The 17,671-nt window shown below is 34.3% G+C and overlaps 1 protein-coding gene and 1 long non-coding RNA gene across 4 annotated transcripts in view; one reads left to right on the top strand and one right to left on the bottom strand.

The window, feature by feature from the left end:
- Positions 1–17,671, top strand: part of ADGRV1 (adhesion G protein-coupled receptor V1) — a 710,827-nt gene that overhangs the window by 556,305 nt on the left and 136,851 nt on the right. For both annotated transcript variants that reach the window (XM_074282108.1, XM_074282109.1), the window contains one exon: positions 1,102–1,259. In XM_074282108.1, coding sequence (XP_074138209.1) covers positions 1,102–1,259 — 158 coding nt within the window. The remainder of the gene's footprint in view (positions 1–1,101; positions 1,260–17,671) is intronic.
- On the bottom strand, positions 1,161–16,588 carry LOC141550956 (uncharacterized). Of its 2 annotated transcripts, none has more exons than XR_012484740.1 (3): positions 16,423–16,588; positions 8,425–8,531; positions 1,161–1,253 (listed from the first exon to the last, which is right to left on the bottom strand). It is a non-coding gene; the product is annotated as an uncharacterized LOC141550956 (long non-coding RNA). The 2 variants fall into 2 exon arrangements; XR_012484739.1 differs by lacking the exon at positions 16,423–16,588 and adding an exon at positions 14,719–14,808.

Here is a 17,671-nt window from a genome sequence, read left to right as displayed (position 1 = left end):
TCCCTCCCAGTGGTCTCAGATTGCATATTAGAAAAACAATGTCTGTTAAAGCCAATATACACATTCACAGGTGATCCAGGGTACCTCTATTTTTAGTACTATGATATCCAGGTTCAAGGACACTTTTGTTTGCTTGTTTTATTGAATTTGAGGCCCATTAACTGGAAGTCCCAAGTCCTAAATATACTGATAAGTGTAAGGGAGCTTTAGACATGGTGTCACCAAATTCAATTCTCAATTTGTCTATGGACCATCTCGTTAAAGATGAAGATCATAGAACTTAGATATCTCTTTGAATGAGATAAGGACTATAAGTGACCAGAACCATGTAAACCATACAAATAGAAATACTCTAGGATCCCTAGACTGCTTTTCATTGCAAAAGTCCATCTCTTTAACAACACAAATTTTCCAGTGATGCTATATCCATGTGAAAGCCTGATAGTAACTTTTTTTGAAAAAAATTATACAACTTCCTTCAGAAGAAGAATACATTTATGCCGGTAGCTGTTTATGCTGAATATATGCTCATATTAAGAGCATTTTCAGGCTTTGATGGAAGGATTTTGGTATTTTTCAAATGAATTTAACGTTCTGAGGGTGTAATTCAAATTGCCTTTGAATATTTCCATGGTGGCTTTGGGCTACATTATTCAGATAAAAAAGAAATCAGCTTTATCTTTCAAATATTTTATTAGATTTTTAAAAGTTTCCAAGTTATGGAAAATTGCAAAACTACCGTCAAACCAGCATAACATTGATCAGACCTCCTCTCTTCTTAAATGAGGTTACTTTTTTAAAAAAAATCTTTGTTATAAGGGGGAAAATTGGCAAATAGGGACATGATCTCCTTAGAATGACAAACCCATCATTTTTCTGCATAAAGTTATAAAAACCTTAAAATGTGAAAGATTTTTCTAGCTCTTTCACTCAAGCAAGCCAAGCTCCAGTTCAAGTAGGGAAATCTGCCTATCTAAAAGTTCAAAATTTAAAAAGTAGATCATTAGTGCATTATTTTGAAAGATTGCCATATTTGTATTTGATTATTACTTTTCTAAATATCAAAGTAAAGAAAATGTCTCTGAACCTTCTCTCTTTCAGATGTTTTATCCCAAATGTCTATGCTGCTCTCTTCACTGCTGCTCTCATTCCCTTGATGTGTCTTGTGGTAGTATTTGTAGTCTTCATCCACGCCTACCAAGTGAAACCTCAGTGGAAAGCTTATGATGATATCTTCAGAGGAAGAACAAATGCTGCAGGTAGGAGATGTAAAATTGGAACAGGTCTTAACAATCAAAGAGAATGCTAGAACAAATTGTTGTTGATCCATCTTCATTATATCAGGAACGGTTTTATTACCCATTGTCTTGTTAACTAGCACTGAAATCCATAGGGTAAGAAATTTGATTTTCCTTCCTCCTCGAAGTTGCAGGAATCCCTTCTTAATTAATTCCCTAAGTTTGCATGTAGGTGGAACTGATCTCAGAACAACTATTGGTTCAGGCACTAGATATAATGTGCCGAATTTCAGATTTTCGAGGAAGCAATATCAATCCTAAGGAGACTCCCATATTAGTTATGGAAATACTTTCCTCACATTTTATTGCAAGTAGGTTTCTTTTGGTTTCTTGCTATCTTTCTTTTCCATAGTGCCCTTGGACTACATCATTCAGATAATGTTTCAGGTATCAATGCTTAAATAAACTGTCAAGAAATGGGTGCTTAAGGAATGGCTTTAATATATTGAAGTTCCTTATAATCAAACACAGCAAATCTTAGATAATTTGTGAAATCTCTTTATTCCTCTCAGGTTTCAAAATCTTCTTCAGTGTCAAATAAACTCCCAAAATGCCCTTAAGTGGTATCTTTTGCATTTGGAGAACTGATTTTGCTGACAGATGTGCAAAAACATATGTAATCAGACAGTTTCATAAGTGACTACACATGTCTGGATGCTTAAAAACTCAAGTTTTTCCAGCCTAAATTGGCATTCATTTTAGTTCATTTTTTCCTTGCTGAATCATACTTAGCACAGGTTTTTATGATCTGATTCATTTTTGGTTAGATTAGACTCCCTTTGGTTTCTCTCAATCAGGCACAGCAATAACAACACACACCTACACATTTAAAAATAGCTCAAAGAAGGGTAGAGGAGTGATTGGCTGGACAGGCAGGGAGAATCTTTAGCCTTTTGATGTGAATGCCCAAAGAAAAGTGAAGAAGGATGTCAGAAATTTCAAGCTCTCTAGCATTCTATTATTTTTCACTTTAAAAGATCATGGGATATACTTATTTTTCTATATTCTCTTTTATATGTACACATTGTTTTATCCTGTAAATTACAAGTTCTTTGAGGACAAGGATTTTAGTTTTATTTTCTATATATCCAGAACTAGGAAAGTGTTTGGTACATAGTAGACACTTTATAAATGCTTGTTTGTTGTGGCAGATAGAGCATGGAAGGAGAAAAGACATATGAAGATTGGAGGAAGGAGCTGGGTAATTTTAGCCTGTAGAAAAGAAGACTTGGAGGGGACATGGTAACTGTCTTTAAATATTTGAAGAGTTGTCATATGTAAGAGGGATTAGATGTGTTCTGTTTGGTCCCAAATGACAAAAACAAGAGTAAAGGATAGAAGCTGCAAGGAGGCTAATTGAGTACTGATGTCAGCAAAAGAGGGAAGCTCACAACTAAAGTTATCCATTAGTGCAAAGTCCTGCTTCCAGAGGTGCTGAGAGGGCTTCAAGTAGGGACTGGCTGATTCCTTGTGAGGGGGATTATAGTGGCTACTCCTTTCGTGTATAAGTTGAACTAAATGGCCACTGAGAATGTCTTCCACAGCCATTTTTTGTAGTGCCAAGAAACTGGAAACTGCATGAATGCCCCTCGGTTGGATAATGGCTGAATGAATTATGTACATGAATGTTATGGAATATTATTGTTTAAAAGAAATGATCAGCAGGATGATTTTCAGAAGAGACTTATGTGAACTAATATTGAGTGAAGTGAGTAGAACCAGGAGATCATTGTACATACATCAATATTATACAACAATCAATTCTGCTGGATGTGGCTCTTTCCAACAATGAGATGATTGAGGCCAGTTCCAATGATCTTGTGATGAAGAAAGCCATCTACACCCAGAGAGAGGGAACTGTGGGACATGAGTGGGGATCACAGCATAGTATTTCCAATCTTTTTGTTGTTTGCTTGTATTTTGTTTTCTTTTTCATTTTTTTCCCTTTTTGATCTGATTTTTCTTGTGCAGCAAGATAAATGTATAAATATGTATACACAAAATGTCTTCCAGATCTCAAATTCTTTAGAGAGTGTACTTTGCTATCTTTACTTATTTTTTGACTGAGACAGTCTCTGATCCCAGAAAGGGCAGAAAAAAGACAGAGAAATAAGTTCCCCAAATATAGAAAGAAAGGATAAATTATTTGGTGAAGCTTACAATTTAGTTTTTCATGATCATCTCTGAAAGGAGATTCCAATGATATTCTGCAGTCATAATGCTTATGTGTCATTTATGGCCAAGATTGATTTTTAAAAATCAAAAAACAAGAACAGTGTCATACCTTTAATTTCCTCATGGCTTAGCACCATTCTTGGCACATTAGTAGACATTTAATAAATGTTGTTAACTGATTAAGTAACTTCATATAAGCAAAAAGGTGTAAGGATACGGCTTAAGAAAGGGCTTTTTTGGATTATGGGATAATTGTTGTAAATAACATAGAAGTAGGGTAGCCTAATGCAAAGAGCATTATCTTACATTCAGAATTCAAATAAATTAAAATTAAGGAAACATTTCTTAAATGCCAATAGACTAGGAAGGTACTCTAGAAGGAAAAAGTACCAATAGATTAGACAGCTAGTTGGGGGACAGCTAGGTGACTCAGTGGATAGAGTGCTTTATATTAGAAGCCCAGACATCCAAGAACCTTTCTCTGTTGACAAATTCAAGTTTCAATATTTAAAAAAATACATATATTTTCTCTTGGTGATGAACACTGTGCCATGTACCAAAAAAGAAAGTTTAAGAACCCCTGAGATAAATAAAAGCTGAGCAACCTGCATAGAAGTAATAAATGGCAGAAGTGAGATTGGACCCCAGGGCTTATTGATTCTAAGGCTAGCACTCTAGGTACCATTACCATACAACATCCAAATATCTGATTTATTGCCAAAATCTAAAGCACTGCCAAAGCCAACCATACCTCTGTTAATGTTCTTTTGTGAATAAAGTTTCTTTAAAATAAGATGAGTATAGGGGAAAAAAATAAACTCCCATAAATCTTGCAGAATAACGTTGACATAAAGCCAATGATGAATGCAATTATTCCTTCATATTAAGGTATAGATATGTATATCTAAATTAGAAGAACAAAAATACCTCTGTACTCAGCTTCTATTTTTCTACGTTAGGCTGAAAGTAAACAGGACTAGTCCAAAGCAAAAAGAATGGCAATGTTTATCTTTGAGATTCCCAGTCTTCCTTTTCTTCCCCCTTTCCTAGTTTACCTGCTTTTTTTGGTGACCAATATCCACCTGATCCCCAACCTCCCTTCCATTTTCAAACAGGAAAGATTATATTATCATTCATTGTCCTTTATTATATGAATGAGAATGGATAGCATCTTCCAATTCAAAGGAATCTATACATCCCTAAAGAAGATGGACCAGTAAGCAATGCTATGTTTCTTTAAAATAAGATGAGTATAGGGGAAAAAAATAAACTCCCATAAATCTTGCAGAATAACGTTGACATAAAGCCAATGATGAATGCAATTATTCCTTCATATTAAGGTATAGATATGTATATCTAAATTAGAAGAACAAAAATACCTCTGTACTCAGCTTCTATTTTTCTACGTTAGGCTGAAAGTAAACAGGACTAGTCCGAAGCAAAAAGAATGGCAATGTTTATCTTTGAGATTCCCAGTCTTCCTTTTCTTCCCCCTTTCCTAGTTTACCTGCTTTTTTTGGTGACCAATATCCACCTGATCCCCAACCTCCCTTCCATTTTCAAACAGGAAAGATTATATTATCATTCATTGTCCTTTATTATATGAATGAGAATGGATAGCATCTTCCAATTCAAAGGAATCTATACATCCCTAAAGAAGATGGACCAGTAAGCAATGCTATGCCTATGCTAAGTTGTTACATGAAATAGAAGTATTGAAGAATGGATTAAAGAAAAGCAGGCAGGAAGAAAATAACAAATGAATGAACAAACAAGAGAAACAAAATTTTATTAAGTACCTACTATATGCCAAACACTATTCTAGGCACTTTACACATATAATCCCATATGCTCCTCCTTAGGAGGTAAGTGCTATTATTCCCATTTTATAGTTGGAGAGAAAGGGGTTCATAGAATTAGAAAGGGGTTAAGTGATGTGCCAAAACTCATACAGATGGTAGTGTCTAAAACCATATTTGAACTTGAATCTTCCTAACTTCAGGCTCAATACTTTATCTACTGGTGACTGGAGGACAAAAGACAAGAAATGTACCTCTGTCTTCCAGGACTTAGAACAATTTCCCTTTCTTCAAGGACTCTTTTTCCTTTTCTGCTTGGATTCAGAACCTTGACCCCCCCCCATTTTTTAAAACCAACTTTAACCCTCTCCTGCTTCCTCCTTAAGACTTTTAAATACAAATTAAAATTTTTCTGGACACTCCTAAGATTATTTAATATTTCATTTAAAAATTTAAAAACTCCCTTTCTTCAATTTCCATGAAGGCATACCTGTTTTTAACATGTAAATTCTGGTGAAGGAGTATATTCTTACAATCCATCATTCTACAGTGTTTTGCAAACCTTGGTTTAACTGAATTTGGTACATGTTTACCCATCATTATAATAATATGTGGCCAGCTATTTGTATGAACAAGTTTTCAAGTTCAAAATAACATTTAACATCCAAATGGCAATCTACCACTTCCATAAAACTTCAGTTAGATTGTTGTGAGTCTTGACCTTACTTTATAGTTATCTATTTGGAAGGTTTTTATTATAGAACTAAATCAGGTATGCTTTTTCACACTTAATGATCCTCTTTGTTGGAAGGGAAGAGAAGCATAACATCCTGGATTAAGGAAATGGTAGTTCTACTATACTCAGCTCTGTTTAGACAGCATCTGAACTATTGAGTTCATTTACAACCACCATATTTTAAGAGGACTCTGTGACTTGAGAAAGGTGGCTAGTATGTCAAAGTGCCTCAGATCAGTTGAAGGAAATTGGATTGTTTAGGTTAGAAGAGAGAAGTGATGATTATTTTTTTAAACTTGAACGACTATCATCAAGAGGAATGATTAGACATCTGCTTGGCTCCAAAGAAAAGAATTTGGATAGGATTTTGCATGGGAGTTGAAAAGAGACATATTTCAGTTTGATGTTAGGGAAACTTTCCAAATAGTTAAGAGACATTCAAGAATGGCATGGACTACCCTGTGTGAAAAGTGCTAGAGGTATTGAGGCAAAGGCTAAATGTTATAGAGGGAATTTTTATTCAGGAATGAGTTGAACTCTTAAATTCTCTTCCAACTCTGACATGTTGTAATTCAGCTTGCTTGACTTGAAGGAATAATGCATGTTTCTCAAACATTTTAAATTAAACTGTGTTGAGTGTTTTGGTTTGGGTTTTTTTTTTTTCATTAAAAAAAAATCACTTTTGTCTACAGCAAAACATTTTGGGAAGAAAAGATCAGTCATCATAAAAAAAAATGCCTGATTTTAAAATCAGGAATACCTGGATTCAAGCCCTGACTCAGATATATACTCTAGCTGTGTGTCTCTGCGCAAGTCATTTAACCTGTTATTGACTGTCTTATCCCCAAACAAGGAATTCTCCGCACCAATGAAATTATCAGTCTACATCCATTGGTATAGCTAAACTGTTCATTTCTAATGACTCATTTACTAATAATGCTACATGAAAAAGGGTAATTATCTACAACCTATACTCACACAGACTCACTATTTGAGGACTCCCAGTACTTGCTGATAAAAAACAAGGACTGTTACATTATTCTGAATAGGTTTTTCTCCAAGTAGAGCTTTCTTCCATATAATGATGGTCATTACAAAAAGGTATAATTTTAAGACTAAAAATTCTGTTTAGATCTTTATAGCTGACCCCTGCTACCATGATAGAGATTGGTATTGTTGTTCAGTCATTTTTCAGTTATGTGCTAACTCTTTGTGACCTATTTGGAGGATTTTCTTGACAAAGGTTGTAAAGTTCCATTTTCTTCTCCAGCTTATTTTACAGATGAGGAAACTGAGGCAAACAGGGTGAAGTGATTTGTCCAAAGTCACACAGCTAGACAGTACCGGAGGCCAGATTTGAACTCAGGAAGAGGAGTCTTTCTGACTCTGGGCCTGGCACTTTGTCTACTGTGCCACCTAGCTGCTCTCGTAGAGATTGGTGGTCTGATTTTATAGAATTATTTGCTCCCACATATTAATTCCTTTGCCTCTGAAATACTCTTACTTCTAATAACATAGGTTGATTTCTTTTTCAGTTCAGTGTACTGGATGTTCAATGTGAATGATTCATAATAAAGGTATGTTCCCTAAGCCAGATTTCAATGTCTCAAATGGAATTTTGAATGAAGCCTATAATTTTAAAGTTTGGTTTTGATCTCTGGCAATGATAAGCTTCTCTCTACATTTAGGCTCATTAGAATTTACTGGCTTCTCTTTGATTCATAAACGTGTTCTTATGTGAAGAATGATTCATGAATCAGGAAAACAAGATTCATTTGAATAAAAAGTGGAAGTAGATAACTGTTTTTCATATAAAAATCCTACGCATAAGTTCTTATTTGCTTAATATGAATTTAAGAGGACTTTGATCCACCTACAAATGTTCAAGATGAATTTTGGATATCTCTTAAAATGAGCCATGGAATGGTTACAACAGAATCTACTAGTAGGACTCTTTAGTATCAGCCAGCATTTCCAGCTTCTATTTCCATCCATTCCTAGAATAGGAATCATGACATGTATAAAGGGGAAAATAGCTCCATGTTTTAAGAGTCTCTATTTTGTCACCATTAAACATGAATAATATTTTGTTTGTTTTGTTTTTGTCAAAATTAATGAAAACACATTTTAAATACTTATGACTAATGTAATAAAATATTAATCTTTTTTTCTAATTTTGATTTGGTTGACCATATCTATACTAACATATTTTTAAATCAATTAGAATCCAAAACAATTCAAAAGAATAAAAGAAAGGACTATTGTATCTTACTTGGATTCTGAAATCTTTGTTTATTTTTATTCACTTGATAAAAACATGTTTATTTTCTAAAGAAAATTGTTCCAAGATAGCAAATGTGATTTACCTCCCAAACAAAGCAGAAGATTAGGTGAAACTAACTGAATGTCATCTTACCTAGTAACAGTAAATGCTTGAATAAGATCCAGAATGACCAACACAACAGGTTTCACATGTCCTTGACAGGAATTTCCTTGTTTGCAGTATACTCACATATTCCATTGCTGAAAATAAAACAAAAACAATTCTTATAGATTTAGCAGGGCAGCTAGATGGTGCAGTAGATAGAGCATTGAATCTGGAGTTAGGAAAACCTGAGTTCAAATATGACCTTGGCCACTTAGTAGTTGAGCAAATTTTGGTAGGTCATTTAATACTCTTTGCCTTAGTTTCCTCATCTGTAAAATGAAGTGGAGAAGGAAAAGACAAGCCACATCAATATTTTTTGCCAAGGAAACCCCCCAACATGGTTATGAAAAGTCAAACAAGACTGAAAGTGACTGAACAGCAGCAATAGATTTAGTGAAAGCCCTATGACACAAGAACACAAAGAGCAACCTTTTCTACTTGAGGTAGAAAAAATATCATATATACAAGTATGGGTAAACTTCCCGTGATTTTCCAGTAATGTTCCATCCCCACAACTCTAAATTCTTAAAGTTGTTTTATGACTAGAACAAAATTTTATTTGTACATTCTCTCCTATTGAGGTACAAGTCTCAAACTTTTTAATCTGAAAGCTTCAAAGTACCAAATATTCATAGGTTTTCTTAAATATTTAGTATTTTCTGAAAACAGTGCTAATTCAAATACAAACTTAGAATAGTTATTATAATAAGATTACCAGTTTTTACTTCTTCTAGCTAAGTTACTCCATGACATATAAAGCTTAAAGGATCCTCAGAAGCAAGTTAGGCAGCCTTGTAATTCTTGCTATTGGAGGTATGCTAAAGCTGATGGATCATCTGACCTCTGGAATTCTTAGCTGCAATAGGACTAAAGTCATTTGGGTATCTGAAATTAGTCCAGCATCAATATAATGAATTTTCAGGGAGCAGAGAACAGAGAAACTAGGCTTCCTGAGGAAGACAAATTAGTCCAAGTCAGAAAAGGAGCAGGCCAATGATCTTATGCCAATTAGTAGTGGAATTGGGCTCATAAGTGACTGTTGTACTTCTAGCCTAGGTGAGAAAGGAAGAGTAATTCTCAAAAAAAAAAAAAAAAAGAGAGAGAGAGAGAGAAAGAGAGAAATATAAGGAAGAAAAGGAGAAGAGGAAGATGAGAAGGAAGGTTATTGATAATAGCATTTAAGTTTTGGAGAGAGCTCTTTTACAGAATTAAATTTTATTATTTCCAAGATGAATTTGAAATGTCCAAATATAATTTATAGAATCACAAAAATCAGAAGACTCTACAGGAATCTTTTCTTATTCCACTTCTCAGAAAGAACTGCACCTACTGTGGCCTTAGAAGTGAGTTCATATTCTTTGGAAGACTAGATATTCCCAATCTTCTTCAATTATTGAGTACTTTTTGGTAGAAAATATTTCCACATTTATAACAATATAAAGCCTTCTGTTGCAAATAAGGGCAGCACTTACTTACTAGGGGTCTATGAACTCTTAAGAATTATTTTGAACTTTATATTTTAATATACTTAATTTTCTTCATACTTATAAAGTGTACATATATATGTTGTATTATGCATATAGAAACAGTATTTTGAAAAAAGACTTTTACATTTTACCAGATTACCAAAAGATCCATAACAACAAAAAAAAAAAGTTTAGGAGTCTCTGAATTAAAGAATCCTAGGTCAGGTCACTAGGGGGCCTAGAAATGTCATCTGGTTTTCCCTTCTGCTTTTAGGTAGGGCCATCCAAACTCTCTTATGCAAAATGAGAATTATTATAATTTTTAAGAAACTTAAAACAATTTCTCTTAAGAACACATTCTGATAATTCCAACAGACCTTTACTTTTTTTACTTTTCACTAATTTCATTTCCTATAAAGTATAGACTCTCGAATGGTACATGGTTAACATAGATTGGATTACTTGCTGTCTGGGGGGAGGAGGAAGGAAAGAAAAAAATTTGGAACACAAGGTTTTGCAAGCGTGAATGTTGAAAACTATCTTTGCATGTATTTTGAAAATAAAAGGCTATTATTTTTAAAAAGTATATGCTTCTTAAAGAATATACATATATATATATATATATCAGATTCTACTTACACTTAATATTTGTCAAATTGAATAGAACTGTCCTCAGTGAAGATACATTTCATATCTTTAAGTTGCTGATAAAAATTCATATTCCCTACATCAAATCAAAAGAGCCCTCCTTCCTTATTGAAACTTATTCAATCAGTACTCTAATGACTATTCAATTAGCTATAATTCCACTAATGAACTAACTTTTGGCAAATATTTTGACAATTTATTCAGAGTATGTTATGAGAGATTTCTTTGAATATCTTGCTAAAATCGAGATATATTTTGTCCATGGCTTTTACCAGATCTGTCAAACTAGAAATCCTGCCCAAAAGAGAAAATGAGATTTTTTTTTGACATGAGTTCTTAGTAAACCAATGCTGGTTCCTATTGCTCAGATAAGAACAATAACTGGGAACTTTACTACAAATTTTTAATTCCTAAGGAATAAGTTTAATTTATCATCTCTATCATGAGAAGCAGCATTTTCTAGTCAATAGAAAGATAGCCCTGGAATCAGAAAGACCTGATTTCAAGTCCTGCCTTAGACATGTACTGGCTTTGTAATCCTGAGCAAGTCCAATACAGAGTAATGAATCACTTGCTTTGAGTAGGGAAAGTATCTTCACTGGTTATTCTCATTAATAACATCAAAGGTTCAATTAAAGAAAAATCTTCATCACAAATGAAGTTAAATGAATTATTTGTGTTTAGGTGAATAAATTTAATTTAACTTTCTTTTAAAAATGCAGGCACAATGAATGAATGAATGAATGACAATTACTATGTGCCAGACACTTGTCTTCACCTCTCCAAGCCTTTGACTCTACTGATCATCCTCTTCTTCTTGATATTCTCTGTTTCCATAGCAGTTGCCTCTCTTGGTTTTCTTTCTACCTGTCTGACCACTTTCCATACTTTTTTGCTGGTTTTTCATCAAGGTCATATCTGCTAAATGTGATGTCCACAAGACTCTGTCTTGAGCCTTCTTTTATCCCTCTATACTATTTCATTTATTGATCCTATTAGCTCCCATGGATTTGATTATATTTTCATCATTCTCAAATTATTTATTCAGCACTATCTCTCTTCTAGCTTCAAGTCTCTCATCTTCAACTATTTCTGACATAACTAAAATTGGATGTTTAAACTTTTTAAACTCAACATGTCTGAGACAGACTCATACTGGAGAAAATGAAGGGAGTTTTGAAGGTGAAAAGTGTTCAAGATAGTAAATACATGGATGGATGGATGGATGGATGGATGGATGGATGGATGGATGGATGGGCTATGAAGTTGCAGCATGGACTAATGTCTATGGTTAGCTTATAGTTATACTGAGCTAAATGGACTGGTTTTTACATACTAAATCACTAATTAACTTTTAGGCCTTAGAGTGGAAGTGCCAAGGAAGAATGAATTGATTTCCCCATCCTCAGGAGTCTGGATTCTCAGTGGTCTGTGTAACTAAAGTAGGATTATTCAGGGAGAATTAGCACCTATGGTGTGAAGGCTTGCCAGACCTTTTCATGGCTATTCACCCCAACTTTGGTGTCCCCCCCATCCAACTCTCACCTTGCTGCTCCAAGAAGCATGTCACACCCCAATAAACTTGTCTTGAGAGACAGGCTGAACCAGATTGAAGGTAACTGATAGGTCTCAAACCCATCAGTGAATTAGGGGAATATCTATCTCAAAGGTCTATCCCAAGTTTGTTTCTTCTACCCAGTTGTACCTTTTACAGATAATCGAAGTCATCTATTCCTGTGAACATACATACAGCCAAATCATAAAACAGAATTAGGTACTTGAGGTTTTGTTGTTGTTGTTAACATTTTACAGACCCACAGAAGTTAGGAGGAAAACCAGCTTGTGATGATTATTTTTTCTCTAAAATTCTTTATGGTATTGCCATAAACAATCCTGTGTTGCCTTTTTTTTCCTGGAGAAATCGGCTCTTATGGTCTGGTGACAGGACAGGGATCTTCTTATAATAAGGCAGGCTGTGACTCTGGTATTTAATATCCCAAATTCTAACGTCTACTGCATGAATAAGATTTTCATTTTTAAAAAGTACCGCATATTTTTCATTGCCTATCTTCCAAGTTTGGAATTTGTGCTGATTTTAACTTTTGTGCCTACAGGAATACTTTATTACCTTGGAGAAGAATTTCAAAGTGTGCATAATCACAAATAGTAATTCATAGTATGGTGCTTTTAACAAAATGGAGCAACTAGCAAAGTCACAAATATTTTTTAGATGATATTACTTATATGTGTACTATTAAAACTGGAAAAAATCTTAGAGATCATTTGGTCTTCCACTTCATCTCACAATTGGAAAACCTCTGGCCTAGAAGATCAAAGGGATTTACTCAGGGTGGCAGAGCCAGGATGTGGCAAAGTCAGAACTTAAATTAAGGTCTTAAGGACCATTTTTCTCCCTTTATACCAACTTATAATTAAAAGAAGCTTCAAAAAGTGGGTCAGTAGAATTGACGCATATTCTGAAAATATGTAATGGGAACTAATAATACAAGATGTTTCTCAATTCAGTCAGTCATTTTTCACCTATGTGAATCCCATTTTTGTGATCCTATTTGGGGTTTTCTTGGCATAGAGATTGAAGTTGTGTGCCATTTTCTTCTCCAGCTCATTTTACAGATGAGGTAACTGAGGCAAACAGGGTAAAGTAACTTGCCTGAGGTCACATAGCCCAGGATCAGTGCCTGAAAATTTAGGAAAATGAGTCTTCCTGATTTCAAACCTAGTGCTCTATCCACTGTACTACCTTGCTGCCCACAAGATATTGCAGATTTAATCACAGATTTCTTTAGAATTCTAGAATTTGCTCACTCTCTAGAACCATATTGGGGAAAGGAAAGAGAACAAACATCTATTAAGCACTTATTATATACAAAACATTATGTTAAATGGTCTCATAACAACCCTATAAAATAGGTGCTATTATTTTCATTTTACAGTTGAAGAAAATAAGGCAGACAAAAGTTAAATATTTGTCCAAAGTCATAGAGCTGGTGAATGTCTGAAGGTGAATTTAAATTCAAGTCTTCCTGACTCCAGGCCCAGAGTTCTCTCCACTAGACCACTTAATTGCCTAGTCTATTGGTAGTCTATAATGAGCTGTGTTGTACATACATTTTCAGTGGTCAGTGATAGAAATATACTTTTTATCGCATGCCATTTCTTTTCTGGATAAATTTAACTCCTTTAAAAGGTGAATTTTGTTTGGTCTGATAGTAAGAACAAAGATTAGCCTGGTCCTGTTTTTTTCCTCCAAACCTGTTTGCCTACCCTCAGTATAAATATGTGTTTATTGACTGTGAAAGGTCATATTTAAATAGATCTTTTTTTTAATGAGCTTTGACAGAAGCCAAATGAAAACTGCCGTGTAAATAAATAACCCTCAAGAGAGCAAATATTGTGATTTTTATAATTACAATATGTTGCCTTCAAGAGAAAGTAGATACTAGGTCATAAGGATGACTAGAGGTGATTAGTAATTATTTAAAATACTGTTGTACATTCCTATAGAGTCAGAGTAAATCAATGTGACTGAAGATTAATAGGTAATTGAAATGAAAATATATATGATCTCCATAATCACTAATTTATATACCCAATTAGTAGTTTGGGTTATTTTCCTCTTCCTATCTAATACCAGATTATTCACAAATCCACTCATTACTATTTTTAAGAAACCTTGTTCTAAAGATGTACTCTATAAAATTATAACTGCATGATCTCCATCATTTAAAAACATGTAGTAACATACAGTTTTGAAGCCTTAGGCATAAATAAGCTATAGAAACTATTTTACATTTGCTAATCTTACAACACCTGTGAATTGACATAAACAGTAATAATTTACATTCCGCACATAAATGAAAGGTGGAAAACCCCAAAATTAATAGGCTCAGGAAATTTTGAACCATAAATTTATTTATGCATTGAACATATATACACACACATACACACCCAGAAAATTATAGCAATTGATTTATTTTTTATCACAAGTGCATAAATGTTGTTAATAAAATTAAATATACTTTGGGGCTATATCTCTTATTCTTAATTCCCCATTTTCAGATGTAAATTCTTGCACAATGATTTCCTGCTTTAGTCTGGGGATTCCATTATATATAACTTTTTTAAGCCTGATGATTTTTTAACCTACCATATTTAGATTCCTCCTCTTTTGTTATACTGAAGAGTGGATCCACAGTTGTCTCGATGAGAGGATAATTAGCTCACTCATATATATTTGAAACTCTATACCATGTCATATATTAAATGTGCAGAGTAGTATTGTTTTATACAGTCCTGTTGATTTCCAAGTACTCTGTGATCTTTGTTAGGTAATTGTGAACATGATGATGTGAGGTATTGTTTTTTCTAATTTATAAGTATAGATATTAAGCAACAGAAAGGTTGAGTCATTAGCCTGTTTCCTGTTAGAGGTCTGATAATGTGATTTTCAAACCTTGCTTCAATGATAAACTACATTGTGGGTATCAAAAGGCATAATGACAACGTACTAGTGGACATCATTCATTTAGACTTTAAAAAGTTTTCAATAATGCAGAGGCTGTTAGCAGTGACTGCAGATATGAAAATAAAAATTTAAAAAAATGTTGAGCTGCTATCTCACTGAGGAAAATGTTTTTGCAATGTTTGGGAGGCTAATTGTTGGACACAAGAGAATTCTTAGAGAAATACTATTAAGATGATATTTCTCCAGAAATAACTCCTCAGACTTCTCTTAACTTATTAGCTTAAAAGTAATCACCTCTATATTTTTTCATTTTGTTCTGTGTTAATTTTTCTAACACTTTTATCAAATACTGATACTTCAGTATTACTAACTTGGACTTTTATTGAGAAATCCTTTCATTTCAATGACTGTAACATGCAAGAGTGATGCTTTTTATGAAAACTGCTTCTTAAGCATAACTCACTGATTAATCTCTGGTCAGATGTAGAGAAAGCCTTATTTTCAGACTTTCTGATTAGGACATCCAAGAGGGATTCTAAATATGGATGTAGACATGTTGAAAGATGCATTCTGAATTTTCCCTGTATTACAAAAGCAATGTAGTATGCTGAAAATTGGCCCAGTTCGGTGTCTGAGCATGTCTATATGCAGATGAGTACTCAGCCCTCTGACTTCTGAGTAGCCAGCAATCTGAGCAAAAAATCTCTGTTAAACAAGCATTTAATTGTTAATTACCTGACTTCACGTTTGCATTTCAAAACCCAAATTTTTCTGATAACTCTCCATGTAATGACATTATATGAAATCTGATATCCTGAAAATTGGACACAAATATGAAGGAAGTTCTTAAAGGGCTGATCTTCCTCCTTTTATGGCATATTTTTTTTCTCATTTGAAGGAAATAAAATATTTGAATTTTCCTGAGAGGCACAGATTTCTTTGTCCTCCTCCAGAGGATATTATCTGGCAGCCTTGAAGTATGTGGTTCATATAGAATTGCTCTAATAACAGTTAACCTAAGATCCATGTGGGTATGTCTCAGCTAACTCAGTTATCCTCTTTAGACACAAAATTATAGCTTGTAAATTGAAAATTACATCTAGCCATTTCAAGATGAGACCATAATCCTAGGCTTGCACCATATTAATCTGATGTTTCATTCTAATAAGTCACAGTGAGACATATCATCCACATAAGCTTTCCCTGCACAGTGCAATGGAACCACTGGGAGTCCATGGCAAATCATATGGCTATTTATGTTTTCAGTGGATTGAGTGACTCCACTGAGAACCCTAACCCTCCCTTTTGCCCACAGAAACCATACCCAGTCTGTGCCAGTGCTGGCTTGCTTCTTGGCCTGCAAATTCAGACTTGAAAGGGACCTACCTGGGACTATTCAGCATGTAACCTCGTTGGGAAATCCAACCTGTTCCTGAATCAGCCTTAGAGCCAAGTTTAGCTCTGGGTTTCCCCTAGGTCATTGAGCCTGTTCTTGAATCACTCTTAGGACGAAGTGAGATCTGGGTTTCCCCTAAGTTATTGTACCTCTGCAGTATTTGGGATCCTTTGGGACCTGCCTTTGAATAAGAGTTTCTAATATCTGTCCCTAAGATTAGGCTCCTTGAGATTATTCTGATCCTATTTTAGAAGAGATTTGAGTCCTCAAAATGGTACAAGTTTTAAATTACTGTGACTACTACCAGTGGAAACCTTAGATAAATTAAGACGATTCTGTTTAAGACTAGATATCCTGTTATTGTCTGATTCTTCATTATTCATGAGGTTTTCTTGGCAAGTATGCTAGAATGGTTTGCCATTTCCTTCTCCAGTTGATCAAGTAAACAGAGGTTAAGTGATTTGCCCATGCTTATATACAGCTAATAAATATCTGAGACTGGATTTGAATTTAGGTCTTCCTTCCTCCATGTCCAGTGCCCTATCCACTGCAATACCTAGTTGCTTCTTACTAAATATGTTAGGATTATTTATTTATTTATTTGCTACAGTGGACCTTTTAGGCTATTTATGTGGGGACTCATACTCTGGGTTTGAACCAGAAATAGACTTCTGAGAATTCAAGTTACAATACTTTTCCTTTAGTGTTGAACTACTAATATCCCAAATTCTTCTTAACTGGGGAACTCAGGTTTTCATCCTGGTCAGGATTACATTGGAAAGAGACATTCTTCCCAAAACAGATGCATAGTGATACAGAAACAAATGAACCCTTGCTCATTTGTGAGACATAACATTGTGAAAATAGAAGTTGTGAAAAATAGTACTTATTGGGATTGTTGATGGAAATGAAAGCTAGAAGAGCAAACTGCAACCACTTACATACACACATTTGCAAAAACTCCATTGAATTGGAGAAATATGACAATGAAAAGAAAAATTCCAAAATTTGAACTAGTTTCAGAAATCTTAACTGGATCTCATAACTCTTACCATTGGGTCTTTGGGAATTCCTTGGAATAGTTTGCAGAGGACATTATTCCCCTATAATACCTTGTTGTGCCACCTGTCCTTCCCCCACCTTCTTGATGCTGCTTTGGTATTTTCCTGAAATCAGGGTCTTGTTTTTTCTATTGTTTTGAGGTTTATTCAATGAGTATACAGCGAGATGACTTCACCT

Source organism: Sminthopsis crassicaudata, chromosome 1 (genome assembly GCF_048593235.1).
Source record: "Sminthopsis crassicaudata isolate SCR6 chromosome 1, ASM4859323v1, whole genome shotgun sequence".
NCBI lineage: Eukaryota > Metazoa > Chordata > Mammalia > Dasyuromorphia > Dasyuridae > Sminthopsis > Sminthopsis crassicaudata.
The sequence above is the reverse complement of the archived record's forward strand: the minus strand, read 5'-3'. Positions and strand labels throughout refer to the sequence as shown.